Below are 13,717 nucleotides of genomic sequence, written 5' to 3'. Positions count from 1 at the left end.
TGATAATAGCTTAGCTTAATTTATTGTGTCTGTGTGAGTGTCATTTGTATGAGTTGTTGTAGTTTTGTAAACTTACTTGGAAAGAACATCCGGCCCCCAGATTCTGATATTTTGTGGTTTTTCGTTTAAGACCTGCAGGTTTTAGAGGCTAGTGCGGAGCCAAATTTTCAACACCAGAACTGCCTTGTTCTGCAGTACAATAGGAAAAGGTTAATTGCTGTGCTGCTAGTTCCCATTAATCATACTCATGAAGTTATGAAATTCACAATGAAAGGACTGTTGTGTCAATCGAAATTCAAACTGAAATTTTGGCTGCAGAATCTGTTTGAGTTGTCTTGATTTTAGTCTTTCCTATATCATTCTATCAGATTCAAGCACCATGTTGTCTCTGAGCCCTCCGATTGGCTTTGAAGTCCTGCACTGGATCCACTAGACCTGCTCTCTGATATCTCACCGTCTTCGCCCAGCCTTTGATTACCCAGTAGGCACTCCTCACTGGTGTGCTCTATCTCAGATGACTCCCCAAGAGAACAGTGAACACCCGATTCCTTTGGAGAAGGTGGAGAATTCTCGGGTAGGAAAGTGGAAGGAACCACATTTTGGTTCTGATTGAGGGCCACTTCTGGAGTCCTGTTCACCTCACCCAGGGTTGGAGTGGAGTAGGAAAACGCTGGTTCTGTGGAATGGTGTAGGTGTGAATATGAGCTAGGTGTGACCTTGCAGGACGAAGAGGAACCGCCCAAGTTTTGTGAAAGAAATGGATGCAAAACAGGCTGCGATTGGCTGATATTGACATGAGCTCCAGCACAAACGCCCAGTGATAAGCCTTCTGCTCGGGGGCCTTCTCCAGGTTTTGGTCCATGGGTTCCTGGGCTGATGCTAAGGAGAGTGGAGCCAGTGGAGAAGTGATGGTGGCCGGTTGAGGAGTGGATGGAGCTCCAGTCATGGGAACAGGGGTCATTTGCTGTGACGGGACAGGGTTGATTAGACTCATGCTGGTGAAAGTGTCCCTGTTTCTCAGTGTGCTGAGCAAAACCAGATCCACCTGCACATACCAGAGAAACTTTTTAATCAAATGATGCCAAAGATTGTGTAAAGTCTCTTTACAAAGTAAACTTGTGTAGAGAAATGCAAATGGTTTATTCAATGAAAAAACTAAAACTATACAGAGTTTTTGGTCATACCACCAGCTCTGCTATGACTCCATGATGTGGACCCCAGGTGGCTCTCAGGGACAACATGGTCTTTGTGCTGCATGTGGATGCTGGAACCTAAGATGTAGGCCGGAGACAAACTGACAGAAGAATTGGACATCATGTGGACTCCATAGGGATAGGAAGACATAGGAGCTGCGTAATGACGAACGGCCATCTGTGCTTGCAGCAGGTGCATTATGTGATGCAGATCCTTTGTTAGAATTGACACTTCCTCTTTCAGATTGCCCATCTGGAGAGAGTTATAGAGTAATTGTATTAAAATATATTAAAAAGTAGTACATTGACATGGTATTTGAGGGTGTCGTGTAATATTTTCATGAACTGTTGGATTGATCTGGCATCTGTTGGATGATCATCTGTTGGTCATCATTTACACTCAAGTTTTGGATAATAATACAGGTTTGGAACAACTTGAGAGTGAGTAAAGGATGGCAGAAAATATTTAGGTGAACTATCCCTTTAACTTTAATTGTTAATATAATAATGTTTGTAACCTAATGTGTGTACTTCATTTTCATTTGAATGCACCTCATGCCAATTCCGATTACTGAACGTTTTAGAAGGATTTATTATCTGAGTTTAAGAATGATAGAATGTCACTGTACCTTCTTGTTGAGTTGGGTAATGGTCTCTCTCACTTCTTTTGTCTCCTGAAGCAGTGAAGCATTCACCTGACCAGACCCTGAAATAAAACAAAGAAGCAGTGACCCAAATGATCTATGTTACATAGATACTAAGATTAAAATATCCTTACCATCCAGTGTCTTACTACCCAATGATGTCACTGTTTTGGCAGTTTTGTCCTCCACATTGAAATGAAATGCATGTCCGTTGTCCTCTATACCATCTACAACTCTATAAAAAGCCATACAGTCAGTTACAGAGTCTTTTATGTACAAATATCAATTGTTCAGAAACTTTACATTTCTTTAAAATGACTCAATAAAATGCAATTATTGATTAAAACTGACTCATACATGCATTTAATTTTCAACCTTAAGTACCTTAAGGACCAGAGTTGCCCAGCCCTGATCTAATACCATTAAATTCCCCATCAAGTCAGAGTTTTATGTCTTTATGCGGATGTTGACCAACTTGTAGCAGATATGCATATTTAAAATGTACAGTCTATCACTTTCTCTTCACTTCAGTTTTTGAGCTTCAGAGCTATGGCATGAATGCCCAAAATGTTGCTTCTTTAAAAAAAAAAAAAAGGAAATACTTCAACACAGGAAAGAGAAATGCATTCATCAAACCATTTAATGGGGTCTTTAAGATGATGTAATACAGTTTTTACAGTTGGACCCATTTCTCAATACTTAAGTCTCTCTTCACACAGCACAACATCAGTCAAGTCAAGTCACATTTATTTATATAGGCCTGGCGCTTTTTACAATACAGATTGTTTCAAAGCAGCTTTACAGAGATAACAGGAACATAATGCAAAAAAGTTTGTTTCCAGAAGAAAATACCATCACAGTCCAGCTTAAGTAAGTTCAGTGATGTTTCATTTTTGTTTTTAAAAAAAAGTTATTAATTTAGTTTTATTTATATAGCCGCTCTGGAGTAAACCGTGATGTCATTGTCCAGCTCAGTTCAGTTCTTGTATAATGGTGTCAATGCAGGCAGATCAATATTATTGTTGAATATTAAATTAAATGTTAAATTTAATGTCCCAAACTAACCAAGCCAATCAGTCTATGTGGGCTAAACTGTGGACAATTTTCCATTGCTTTGACCCAAAATACATTTAATAACTACATCTTTCAAATGACATGAATTCATTTCTCACTTAGACACAACTACCACCAAAACTCTTATTTACCACAGGCACATTTACATGCTTAAAAGTTCAAAATACAAAACTGAACAAGACTACCATATTGAAATATATGAAATAGGCCTACTATTAAATATGTAAAATTAAAAATTAAATCCCATTAAAGCAATTAGCTGAATACGTACATGGTTGTTAGTCTTTCAATTTTATTACCATCTATAAAAAAGGTGACAATTTAGGAATAATTTGGACTGTAATGTAAACATGGATCAAGTAACATACTGCAGTGAATTACAAACAGTAGATAGGACTGATGTCATTCTTGTTTTGTAAAGGCATTTTACAAAAGAAAGCATTGTATAATGGTTTATGTATACCTGTTCGTGTTTAGGGCATTATTTTATGAGTAAAAAAGTATGTTTGTTGGTTGACAACCTTTGCTAGTGTTATGGAAGAATGACTTAATTTGAGACATGAATGAAGTGTTTTGGTGGTTTTAGTGTATTTTGGATGTGAAATTTTCTGCTGTGCCAAAGGAAAACTGTGCGAAGAGTTTTGAAAAAGTGATTGAGAAATGTGTCCTAGTGATTGTAAAAATTTGTAAATCTTAAGACTGTCTGTTACCTTGGACTAAGATCTGGTGGTCCAAAGCAGTTGAAAGTGGGGATGAGCAGTTTGGCAGGTTTGCGTCCTGTACCTTCAGAATCTGTCTGTGTCCTATGGCTGGGTTTAGGTGTAGATGAGGGAGGATGGGTTTGTTTCTGTTCTTTGGTCTGTGGTTTAGGGGAGGGGTTTGGACTCCAACCCCTGACAGGTGAACGGCAATGTCTCAGGGCATTGAATTGCAGTAACTCCTCCCCTAAAAGGTTACTCAAGGATGTACGTCGCACTGGGCTGCCCAGATTTGGCAGAAGAAGATTCCGGCATGTATTAGAAGGTGGTGGGATGTGGAAGTACTTGTTTGCATCATCAGCCTTTTCTACAATGGATGGACGCTTATTCTCAGTTGATGCACAGGAATCTGGGTAGTTCTGCGGCAGGGAGAAGACAAAGAAATGACAACAGTGGTTAAATTCTTTTTTTAGTTTACAATTTTTTATGACCTATTTTTATCTGCCAGTAAAATAAAGTAACGCTTAGTATTTTAATGTGGTATGACTATGACCAGAATCTGTGGCAAAAGTTTTTTTCTTGGTTTTTTTTTCTGTTTTTCTTTGTATTCTGCTGTAACAATATGAAAAAGACAACAGATACTGTGAAGACTGCTGAATCGCTTTCCCCCAAACCTTCGCTCATGTCTCTCTCCTGGTTTGTTTTCACACGGGTGCTTTAAAAGGTAATTTTCAAATAGCTATTAGCATTATTTACTGAAATGTTTCTAAAGCATTTATCTCTCAAAATGAGGGAAAGCACTTTGAAATATCCATCAGTTCCAATTAATTAACGTTTTTGATTAGCGGAATAAAACATGTTACATTAGACTTACATGTTACTACAGTAATACTTAACACTCATGAGATTTTGCTTTTTATTCATGGTCTCCTAAAAAATAATTTGTTAATACTATTACACTTAAAATACATTGACTACTTTAAAAAAAAAAAAATCAAAAATGATGATAAAATGTTTAAAACATTGCATAAAGTCCATTGGTGTTTCACCCTTTACTGTACTGGTCTGAATTAGCATTTTCAGTAGGATGCTTAAAGGCGTGTTTACACCAACGCACAATTATATGGAGAGGTGTTCTAATAAAAAAAAAACTGCCTAAACAATAAGATTTGCTCTTTTGGTCATAGAGCCTGTTACATACAGACTGGGCAGTAAGTATGCAAGTAAATTAATCTTTTTTTTCTTTTTTTTATGACAGATTTGATTATTATAATGTCTTGTTTAAGTGTACCATGTATGTAAGTATGTGTGTTAGAGATCGTAGCCATACCTCAGTCTCACTGCCCTCTCTCAGATTATATGTGAGGTTACAGTGGATGTCGGTAGTGAAGATGCTGGCATACTCAGGATATAGTTCAAGAACATCACTTAAACCTTTCACACTGATGTACTGCAGGTCACAATATGTCAGTGCCTTCACATCTGCATTTGTCTTGATCACATGATTCTGACTTGGCAGGTCTGAGCCAATCAGATCTCCTTTTCCTGTAATGACATCAACGACATCAATGACATCGATTCCATATCAATCTAATGTTTAATGTTTTTTTATCTATGTATAATACTGTTGTTGTTAAAAGGATGTTTTGGGTTCAATATACTTTTTACACTAATGCACTTACAAAGGAACTCTAAAGGGCAAGGTATTGCACTAGAATACACTACACATTGTTTTAAAAGTATAACAAGACATAGACTTACATTTAACATAAAACCACTTCTGTACACTAAACACTAAATTACACTAAACTATATAGACCATTAATCCCACTACTAGAAGTATATTTCTGACAACTGTACAGCTTAAACAACACACATTTTTATACAAAATAATTACTCCTAACGTAACTAGTCCTACTCCCACCATTACCAACGGGATTCGAAACAGTGTCAGCATGGGAGGTGGGCGTGCTAACAAAGATGCTAAATTTGCCCATTGGCCTCGTAATCATCCCCATATGAACTGATTGACTTTATCACTCTGTCTCCTCTGGTGTGGTGGGCGTTCTGGTGTAATTATGGCTGCCGTCACATCATCTAGGTGGATGCTGCACATTGGTGGTGGTTGAGGAGATTCCCCATTCCATGTAACACCCTTTGAGTGCCAAGAAAAGCTTTATATAAATGTAACAAATTATTATTACTAGCTTGACTCTGTTACACTCAACCCTCTAAACCTTACTTCCATCCAAGTCACAGCACCAATTTAACTGGTCCAACTTGCACCGCTCCAAGGGGATTCAAGCAGCGTCACCACCATGGGAGGTGGGTGCGCTAACAAAGATGCTAAAGGCCACAGGATCTAATCCCTGCTACAATTTCGGCAATCCTATAAGATCATTACATCACACTGTACAACATGGATCTAATAAAGTTGGGTACGACATGCATGTATGTAGACTGTACGGTGATGACACCTATTCAATCGTAGGCTATGAGTTAGTATAGAAGAATACAACGTCATCAGCATGCACTAGTGGTAAACAAATAGAGCAAGATGAATCGCACTTTGGCAATTGTGGTTTTTATGTGCGCTGAAAAAAAGTAAGTGAAAAGGAGAATATGGTCGCAGTCATGGCTAGGGAAAAGAGGCCAACATTGAGCTTGAGGTTATAGTTTTGTTGCTTGATCAACAGAATTTCATGTTGCATTTTTATTGGCTAGTCAGTAGATGTAGGTCGTAGCAGCAAACACACTGGGAGATGATCATGCAAAATTTATGACACTGTCAGAAACTTATTGCAGGCTATCTTTGGTCGCAAGACCGTGACAACGGCCATCTTTGAACCTCTCTCAATGTACGACGTAGGACAACCGTCTAGGAGCCACGACCACAGAAATCACCACGATTGGTCATCTTTCATCTGGGACTGAATAAAATCGTACAATGTGTACTGGACCTAACTTCAGTCGCGACTTGCCAGTGCACCTCTTGAGACTAGGGGAGTGAGGTTTACTTACACAGCTTTTTACTAGCTGGCCTCCGTTACACTAAGACTTCTAATGTAGGTAAGCTTGATTTTAATTTGTTTTCACAAACTGGAGAACAGTTGAAAGTGGTGTTGTGGTAATTGACAGCATGTCACACATGCTGTACATTGATCCTGAAACATTCCTTCAACATACTGTTTATTAGTACTATTACACTGTGCCAGTTGCATTAGTAAATCAGGTGTAGTGTTCAGAAGGAAGGTCAATATAGAATGTAGAAAAAACAAGTAAAAAGGTAACAAAGCATCAAAGAAATGTTACAAACCCAAAGTGTGTTACAAACCCAGAATAGCCAAGACCATGTTGTCCTTTAGAACCTCCAGTGACCCAGAACAGACAAAGTAGTTGGCCTGCAATGCGTCCCCCTGTCTGATGAGATATTCTCCCGGCGTACAGAAAGAGGTTTTGATGTGAAGGGAGAGAGAGCGCAGGCAACCCCTACTAGCACCCTCAAACACAGGCAGTTGCAGGATGTCTTTGTTTAAGTGCATGGCTATGTCAGCACGTAACTCATCAGGAAAGTCACGCAAGAGCTGCAGAAAAGACAGAAAACCTCCTTTACTATTGTTTGAAAAGAATGATATAAAACAAAACTTTGATGTTTTTATTTTTATTTTTATGTTGGTTCAGGGATCCTCTGGCTGGAGAATGCATTAAAATATGCCTGTCACAAACCCATCTCAGAGCGCCTACTACACCCTCTCTCCCCCTCCCCCCCAAAATACAGGAAAGCTTGTAAGGCTTGCAATGCCCCATTAGAGTGAGAGCTCATTCAAAAGATATGGCCAACATCTGCCTGATAGCGGGCTGAGCTTCACCAAACATGCCTCCAGGTACTCTTAAACTCATTTACAAGGGAATGAAGCTTTGCCTAAGCTGGCCACATTACTGTGCTTGAATGTTTGTATCGAGCATACCACTCTCTGTCCTTCAGTCGAAAGTACCTGTTCCCCACCACTTTCTATAGATCAGAGCTACTGATGCAATGTCTTGATCTGAATTTCTAAAGAGTTCATGAACACAAAATGAGCACTTCATCATATGCTGCATGGCCGTGGATTAGTATGACTGACATCAAATGCTAGGAACCATAGTTACCTAACACAAATTTATTATTAGGAAATTTAAGAGAAATATGTAGATTTTAAATAAGTATATTTAGCTGTTTATAAGAAAAAATGTGTTCAAAATGTAAAAAAAGATATCCCTGCATAGATAAAACCAAGGACAATCTCACCTCATTGACATCAATGCCATTATTCACAGACCAGGTGGTCTGGAAATATTCCAGCATGCGTTGTTTCAGCTGCCGTGGCAGCCGGTGAACACGAATGAAGTCCTTCAGATCTTTCATGCGCGTGTGATATTGTGAGCGACGTGAGTACATGCGCTGGATGATGGCTGTCACATTCCCAAACACCACAGCGTGCATGAGAGCTGTGTTAGAGAAAGAACCAATATGATTTATGATCTAGCAAATTAGCGACAAGGTCATTAAACAGGCTAATGTAAAAAATGTAATGTTAAACATGCAAACATGTACAATACTATGAAAAAAGTCAGTGATCCTATTTTTGGCTGTTATTAGGAGGTTCTGGCTGCGGATGATTTTATGTTCACATGGTGAAAATTATTGTGTTAATTGTGTTCAGTTTGTGCGGATCAAGGGTCATGAAACACTCCATTACATTTTCAGAGATGTTAACAAAGATGTTTGTGTTACATCATAGAAGACAATGTTAGGATCTGTTAATTTTTTAAATAGATATAAAATCCTAAATCTCGATTAAAGTGGTTAATTGTGGGATTTTTTTTATTTTCATCTTCTGAGTTTAAAATCTACATAAGATGTGTCTCATTTTGAAGACTGCATGCTCTTCTTCAATGAGACATCCTCAATAATTTTTGCGGCTGACAAATTCTACCTCTGTATGATAATGAGACACAGCAAACACGTCAATGTCACAGGCTGTGACGTTTTGAAGCACTGTGTACTTCAATGATATGTCTGTGTCTTATAACTAATCGTGAGACTGAATGTCCTTATCCTGAGAAGACATTTTCGCAATTATACATGACAGCCTGTGGCGCTTTCCTATGACTGGCACTTTAGATCATGTACAGCAGCTGAGAGATGCATTCATGGGTTTCAAGTAAATAGTATTTGTTTCCACGGTCTAAGACTTCAAGATGATTGCATGCATGGCTTTCCCCACAGTCATTGCTCCCATGTAATTGATTACATTTCAGTGTGTCATAAATTCTTGTCCATAGACGCTGAGTCTCTGACATGGATGAAATTCATCCATAAGTATAACCAGTCTTTAAAACTCCTTGAGAATAACATTGCACTGACACTGCAAACGGCATAAACCTATGTTTGGATATTTAATTTAGACTTTTGTGAAAAACTGTAAAATAGTGTTAAATGAAGTGCTCTCTGTTACACTTTAGGATAATGGTCTGAATTCTGAGAAGGAATTCTGTTACTGCTTACCTCCAATGAGCATAGTACAAACAGAAAAGATCTTCTCAGCATCAGTGTTGGCACACACATTGCCAAAGCCCACACTGGTCAGACTGCTCAAGGTGAAATACAGAGAGGCGATGTAGGCACTGCGAACTGAAGGACCACCAACTGTACTGTTCAGATAGGGCTTGTCTAAACGTCTGCCCAACTCATGCAGCCAACCTGACGTAAAGAAAGAAACAAATGTTAAACTGCATGTCAGCGCTGCACAATTTGGCCAAAAACTCATATGGCAATTATTTTCTTAAACATAATATTGTGATCTCCAGAATGTGGAACAAAGAGAACACACTCTGCCCTGCCAGTAGAAATAGTTGCTTTTTAAGGGTGTTCAATCACAAAAGTAAAGTAAGAGTAAACTATTTACAAGAATCAACCATGACAATTTTCAGTGACCACAAAGTCAGAGTTAAAAAATGCTCTATGCATTCACATTATAATGGTGATTATGATGATAAAATCGAATATGTATTATAATTTATTGTACAGTAAATGTTTAGTAAAATTGCAATACTATTTACTAATATTTATTTATTTTTTAAATAATATTCATTTCAACATTAAACCATCAAGCTTTTATTTTGGTGGAAACCTGCATGGAGACTTTAAATATACACTTTTATTTAAATGTAAGTGTTAATTTGACAAAAGGTATGTACATGCTTCTCATTACAATACAAACATGCTAAAAATGCTCTATTCACAAAATTGTTGGAACGATATAAATGTTGCGTACCCAAATGCATGTTATAAGTGCAGAGATGGGGCTTGTGTGGGGCAGAATGTACTGTGAACTGAACTACTTGTTGTGGGACGCAGTGTTTCAGCCAGAAGACATCTCATGTACATAAAGTCCCCAATGGCATGAGGGCAGACACAGCTCTAAGGCACTCTTCCCTAGCTTCATACATGCCACAAACTGATGAATAGCTTGCATGTGCTCGACTGTGAAATGCAGAGTAGAGTTGGACATCTTACAGTTGTATTTACAATCTTTAAGACCTAAACTGTGGAAAGCTTTCCATTGGTTTGGCACAAATTGCATTCAATAATTACATCTTCCAAATTATGTGAATTATTTTCTCTCTCAGACACAACCACCACCAAACCTCTATGTACCTACAGACCAATTTGCACATTTACATAATCATTTCAAAACTGGTGGTAAGCATAATACAAATCTAAATAAGACAACATTTTAGTGCATTTTGGATGTGAAATTTACTGTTATACCAAGCTGAAAGTTGGTAAGGAGAACTGTGTGAGGATTTTTGAAAAAGTGACCTAAGTATCGAAAAATATGTCCTCGAAATGGTAAAAATCTGTAAAAAGAGACTGTTCCCACGGTTGACATTGAGACACAAAATGGTTGTATAGTTGAGTAGCAGGCCCCTCTGTTTACATAGCAGAGCCTCTAACTGTGGCATTTTTAACCAATGGTCAAGGAAGTTCAGAACATGAACGCTGCTCAATGTGCACTTTAAGTGAATTAGCTTTTTAGCACTTCTGGTTGCATCATCTTGTATTCAGTGGGTTTTTGGTTAAATGCATGAAATAAGGTCTGTGGTTAACACACATTCAAGATATCGTACTCGGTTACCTAACGTAAGTTGCTTACGCTACGGGTAAAGTAATCTTTTCTCGAGATATGAAGCCAAAAAATGATCCTTCATTTTTGTATTTATTGTCAACGCAGTGCAGCAGCCAGCAGACCTAGAGCAAGCTATCTAGCGTGCTCATTGGCTGCCCTGCGGCAACTGCAGCAGCCTACCACTGAGCCCTGCGTGACGTCGCGCCCTCACGCGTCACAGCCCGCCAGAATGGGGGTGGTTTAGCGTATAAAAGGAAGGGCTCGGGGGCTGCTTACCTGGTTTTCATCGACTGAAGCGAGATCAGCTCGAGGCGCGAGCACGGCAGGTTACGCAATACTCGTTCCCTCTTCTAGAGAGAACCGAGGTTACGTTAGGTAACCGAGTATGTTCTCTTACGAGAGGTTATCTCATATTGCGTAAGTTGCTTACGCTGCGGGAACTACTTCAATACTTGTCAACGCCGTGCGCGCCAAGCATCCACCACATAAGCGAAGATATACTTTGCGGAAAGGTCCGTCGCGCTCCGTAAGTCCGTAACGACAGTCTGGTCCGGGCCTTTCTCATCCAATTCACGGAGGAGATCGGCCTGGAGAATTTGAAGGACTGCCATAGAATGCAGGGCGGAAGCAACCTGTCCAGCGGCGGCGAACGCGCGGCCGACAAGGGCTGATGTGGCCCGGCAAGCTTTCGACGGGAGGGCAGCCTTTGAACGCCATCATGCAGAGGGCGGACAAAGGTGCACTGCTACCGCCTCCTCCACTGGGGGGATCGCGTTGTAACCTCTCTCGGCGGCCCCGTCTACCTGTGAGAGCGTCGAAGAGACGGGGGAGCGGAGTCTCGCGAAGAATGGAGCGTTCCACGATTTAGAGAGCTCAGCGTGGAGCTCTGGCAGGAAGGGTGCTGACCTAGAGGCGGGCGCTTGGCGTTGGCTAGGCAAAAAGCACCCGTCGAGCCTGTTGGGCACGGGCTCCTTAGGCGGCGACCATTCGAGGCCGAGTTGGTCGACGGCCTTCGTGAGGAGGCGAAGAAGTTCCGCGTCCACGCCGGCCCGAGTCCGGCTGGACTCCTGGATCGAAGAGGCGGCAGAACGGAGAGATCCGGACCACTCTTCACTATCCGAAGCCAGTAGGGAACAGCTGTCACCGATGGCGTCTCTATCCGCTTCATCCCCTGAGGTGGCGGCAGTGCGGGCGGCGGCCGGCAGCTGCGCGTCCGGAAGGGGAGGCGGAGAGGGAGATAGCAAGGCTCGAGGGAAGGGTTCCGGCGAGCACTTGAAAGTCACATCGGGCTCCGGTGGTCTCTGGGAGCGGCACTTCTTCTTGCGCGGCCCAGCAGAGACAGGCACTCCGCCTCGGCGTCGAACATGTCAAGTCGAGCCCGCAGGGTTGACATTGTCAGTTCTTTGCAATGGACTCAGCCTCCCGAAAACAGAGCGAGGGCTGCGTGTTCTCGACCCAGGCAGAGAGCGCAGATCACGTGGCGATGTCCGTCGCTGAGTGAGGCTTTGCAAGAGTGCTCTGCAAGAGCTCGCGGCGGCGAGCACACACACAGAATGCAAAAAAGGATACTGTTGCCGGATAGCGCAGCAGGCACGGATGGCTGAAGGCGGCGAAAACGACCGGCTTCCTCAGACGCTGTCCTCTGCTTGCTTGTCGCTTGCTTCGACGGCGGCGGCTTCTCTCAGGATCGGCGATGCGAAGAGCTTCGTTGAAGAGATGAAAATCAGGTAAGCAGCCCCCGAGCCCTTCCTTTTATACGCTAAGCCACCCCCATTCTGGCGGGCTGTGACGCGTGAGGGTGCTAAGACGTGGCGTGACGTCACGCAGGGCTCAGTGGTAGGCTGCTGCAGTTGCCGCAGGGCAGCCAATGAGCGCGCTAGATAGCTTGCTCTAGGTCTGCTGGCTGCTGCACTGCGTTGACAATAAATACAAAAATTAAGGATAATTTTTTGGCTTCATATCTCGAAAAAGATGACTTTACCCGTAGCGTAAGCAACTTACGCAATACGAGAGAACCTCTCGTAAGAGAACACACATTTTATTGTACAACATACAATACATTCGTAACACCCAGCTCATGTTTTTTTTTTTACTTTTACTTGTCTTGAAGGCAGTTGAACAAGTGGCTAAATGGTACTACAGAGGTTGTAGGGACATTAAATGACAGGTAGCCTACACTCACAGCTTTTGCAGCCTCATTGTGTTTTTAATCACGCTCTTGCAAAACTATATTAATTCAAATATTTCAGGGAAATGTTTTTTTAAGTGAAAACTTGAACAGGTGCAGTGATTTTTGTATAACTAGTGGTCCAATACATAATTACAGAACATGTACACAGGACATAAAGTTTACTGTGTGCAAACAACCGAAGCGTGTGCCCACACTACTTGAAACCTGCATTGAATTCTCTTTCATGTCTTCTTGATCTCAAACTGACGAATTCACACAAAATGATGTAAAAACGCCCATCTTGCAGAGTAAACATAGTTGGTTATGTCTTAATTGAATGTAAACAGTTGAGATAAAAAACGTAATAAATCTGCTGCAGTTCTTTTAATGTTAATCAAACAACAAAGAACAAAAAAAAAAAATCACTCACTGCTCTTGACTGAATGACTTTTGTAACTTTAAAGGAACCGTATGTAAGAAATGTATTTCAATTAATCATAAAATGGCCCTGATATGTCACTATACATTAAGAAATCATGTTCATTTCAAATACTTATATCACTGACAACAGTAGTCCGGCCAGTATATTGTCATTTAAAAGTGAAGTTGCAGCCCTCAACTGATGTTGATGTTGTCATGTTGTGTTTTGGCCTGAAGCGCCACCCTCCACCTATCTACCAATCACGAAGTCAGTAGTGTTTCGGCATCCGGGTTGCCAGCTCTGCTCTAGTTACCACAGCTGCAGCTACAAACGTGTCAGATAAAA

At 40.9% G+C, this 13,717-nt stretch overlaps 1 protein-coding gene across 1 annotated transcript in view; it reads right to left on the bottom strand.

The window, feature by feature from the left end:
* The window catches only part of kcnh4b (potassium voltage-gated channel, subfamily H (eag-related), member 4b), a 52,153-nt gene that overhangs the window by 1,076 nt on the left and 37,360 nt on the right, over positions 1–13,717 (bottom strand). Inside the window, exons 8-16 of the mRNA XM_084433822.1 lie at positions 9,158–9,352; positions 7,898–8,097; positions 6,944–7,193; positions 4,940–5,154; positions 3,622–4,028; positions 1,972–2,072; positions 1,823–1,899; positions 1,185–1,446; positions 77–1,045 (exon numbers count right to left, since the gene is read on the bottom strand). Coding sequence (XP_084289948.1) covers positions 357–1,045; positions 1,185–1,446; positions 1,823–1,899; positions 1,972–2,072; positions 3,622–4,028; positions 4,940–5,154; positions 6,944–7,193; positions 7,898–8,097; positions 9,158–9,352 — 2,396 coding nt within the window. The 3' untranslated portion in view covers positions 77–356. The remainder of the gene's footprint in view (positions 1–76; positions 1,046–1,184; positions 1,447–1,822; positions 1,900–1,971; positions 2,073–3,621; positions 4,029–4,939; positions 5,155–6,943; positions 7,194–7,897; positions 8,098–9,157; positions 9,353–13,717) is intronic.

Source organism: Rutilus rutilus, assembly GCF_951802725.1.
Source record: "Rutilus rutilus genome assembly, chromosome: 16".
In the NCBI taxonomy this organism is placed as follows: Eukaryota; Metazoa; Chordata; class Actinopteri; order Cypriniformes; family Leuciscidae; genus Rutilus; species Rutilus rutilus.
The sequence above is the reverse complement of the archived record's forward strand: the minus strand, read 5'-3'. Positions and strand labels throughout refer to the sequence as shown.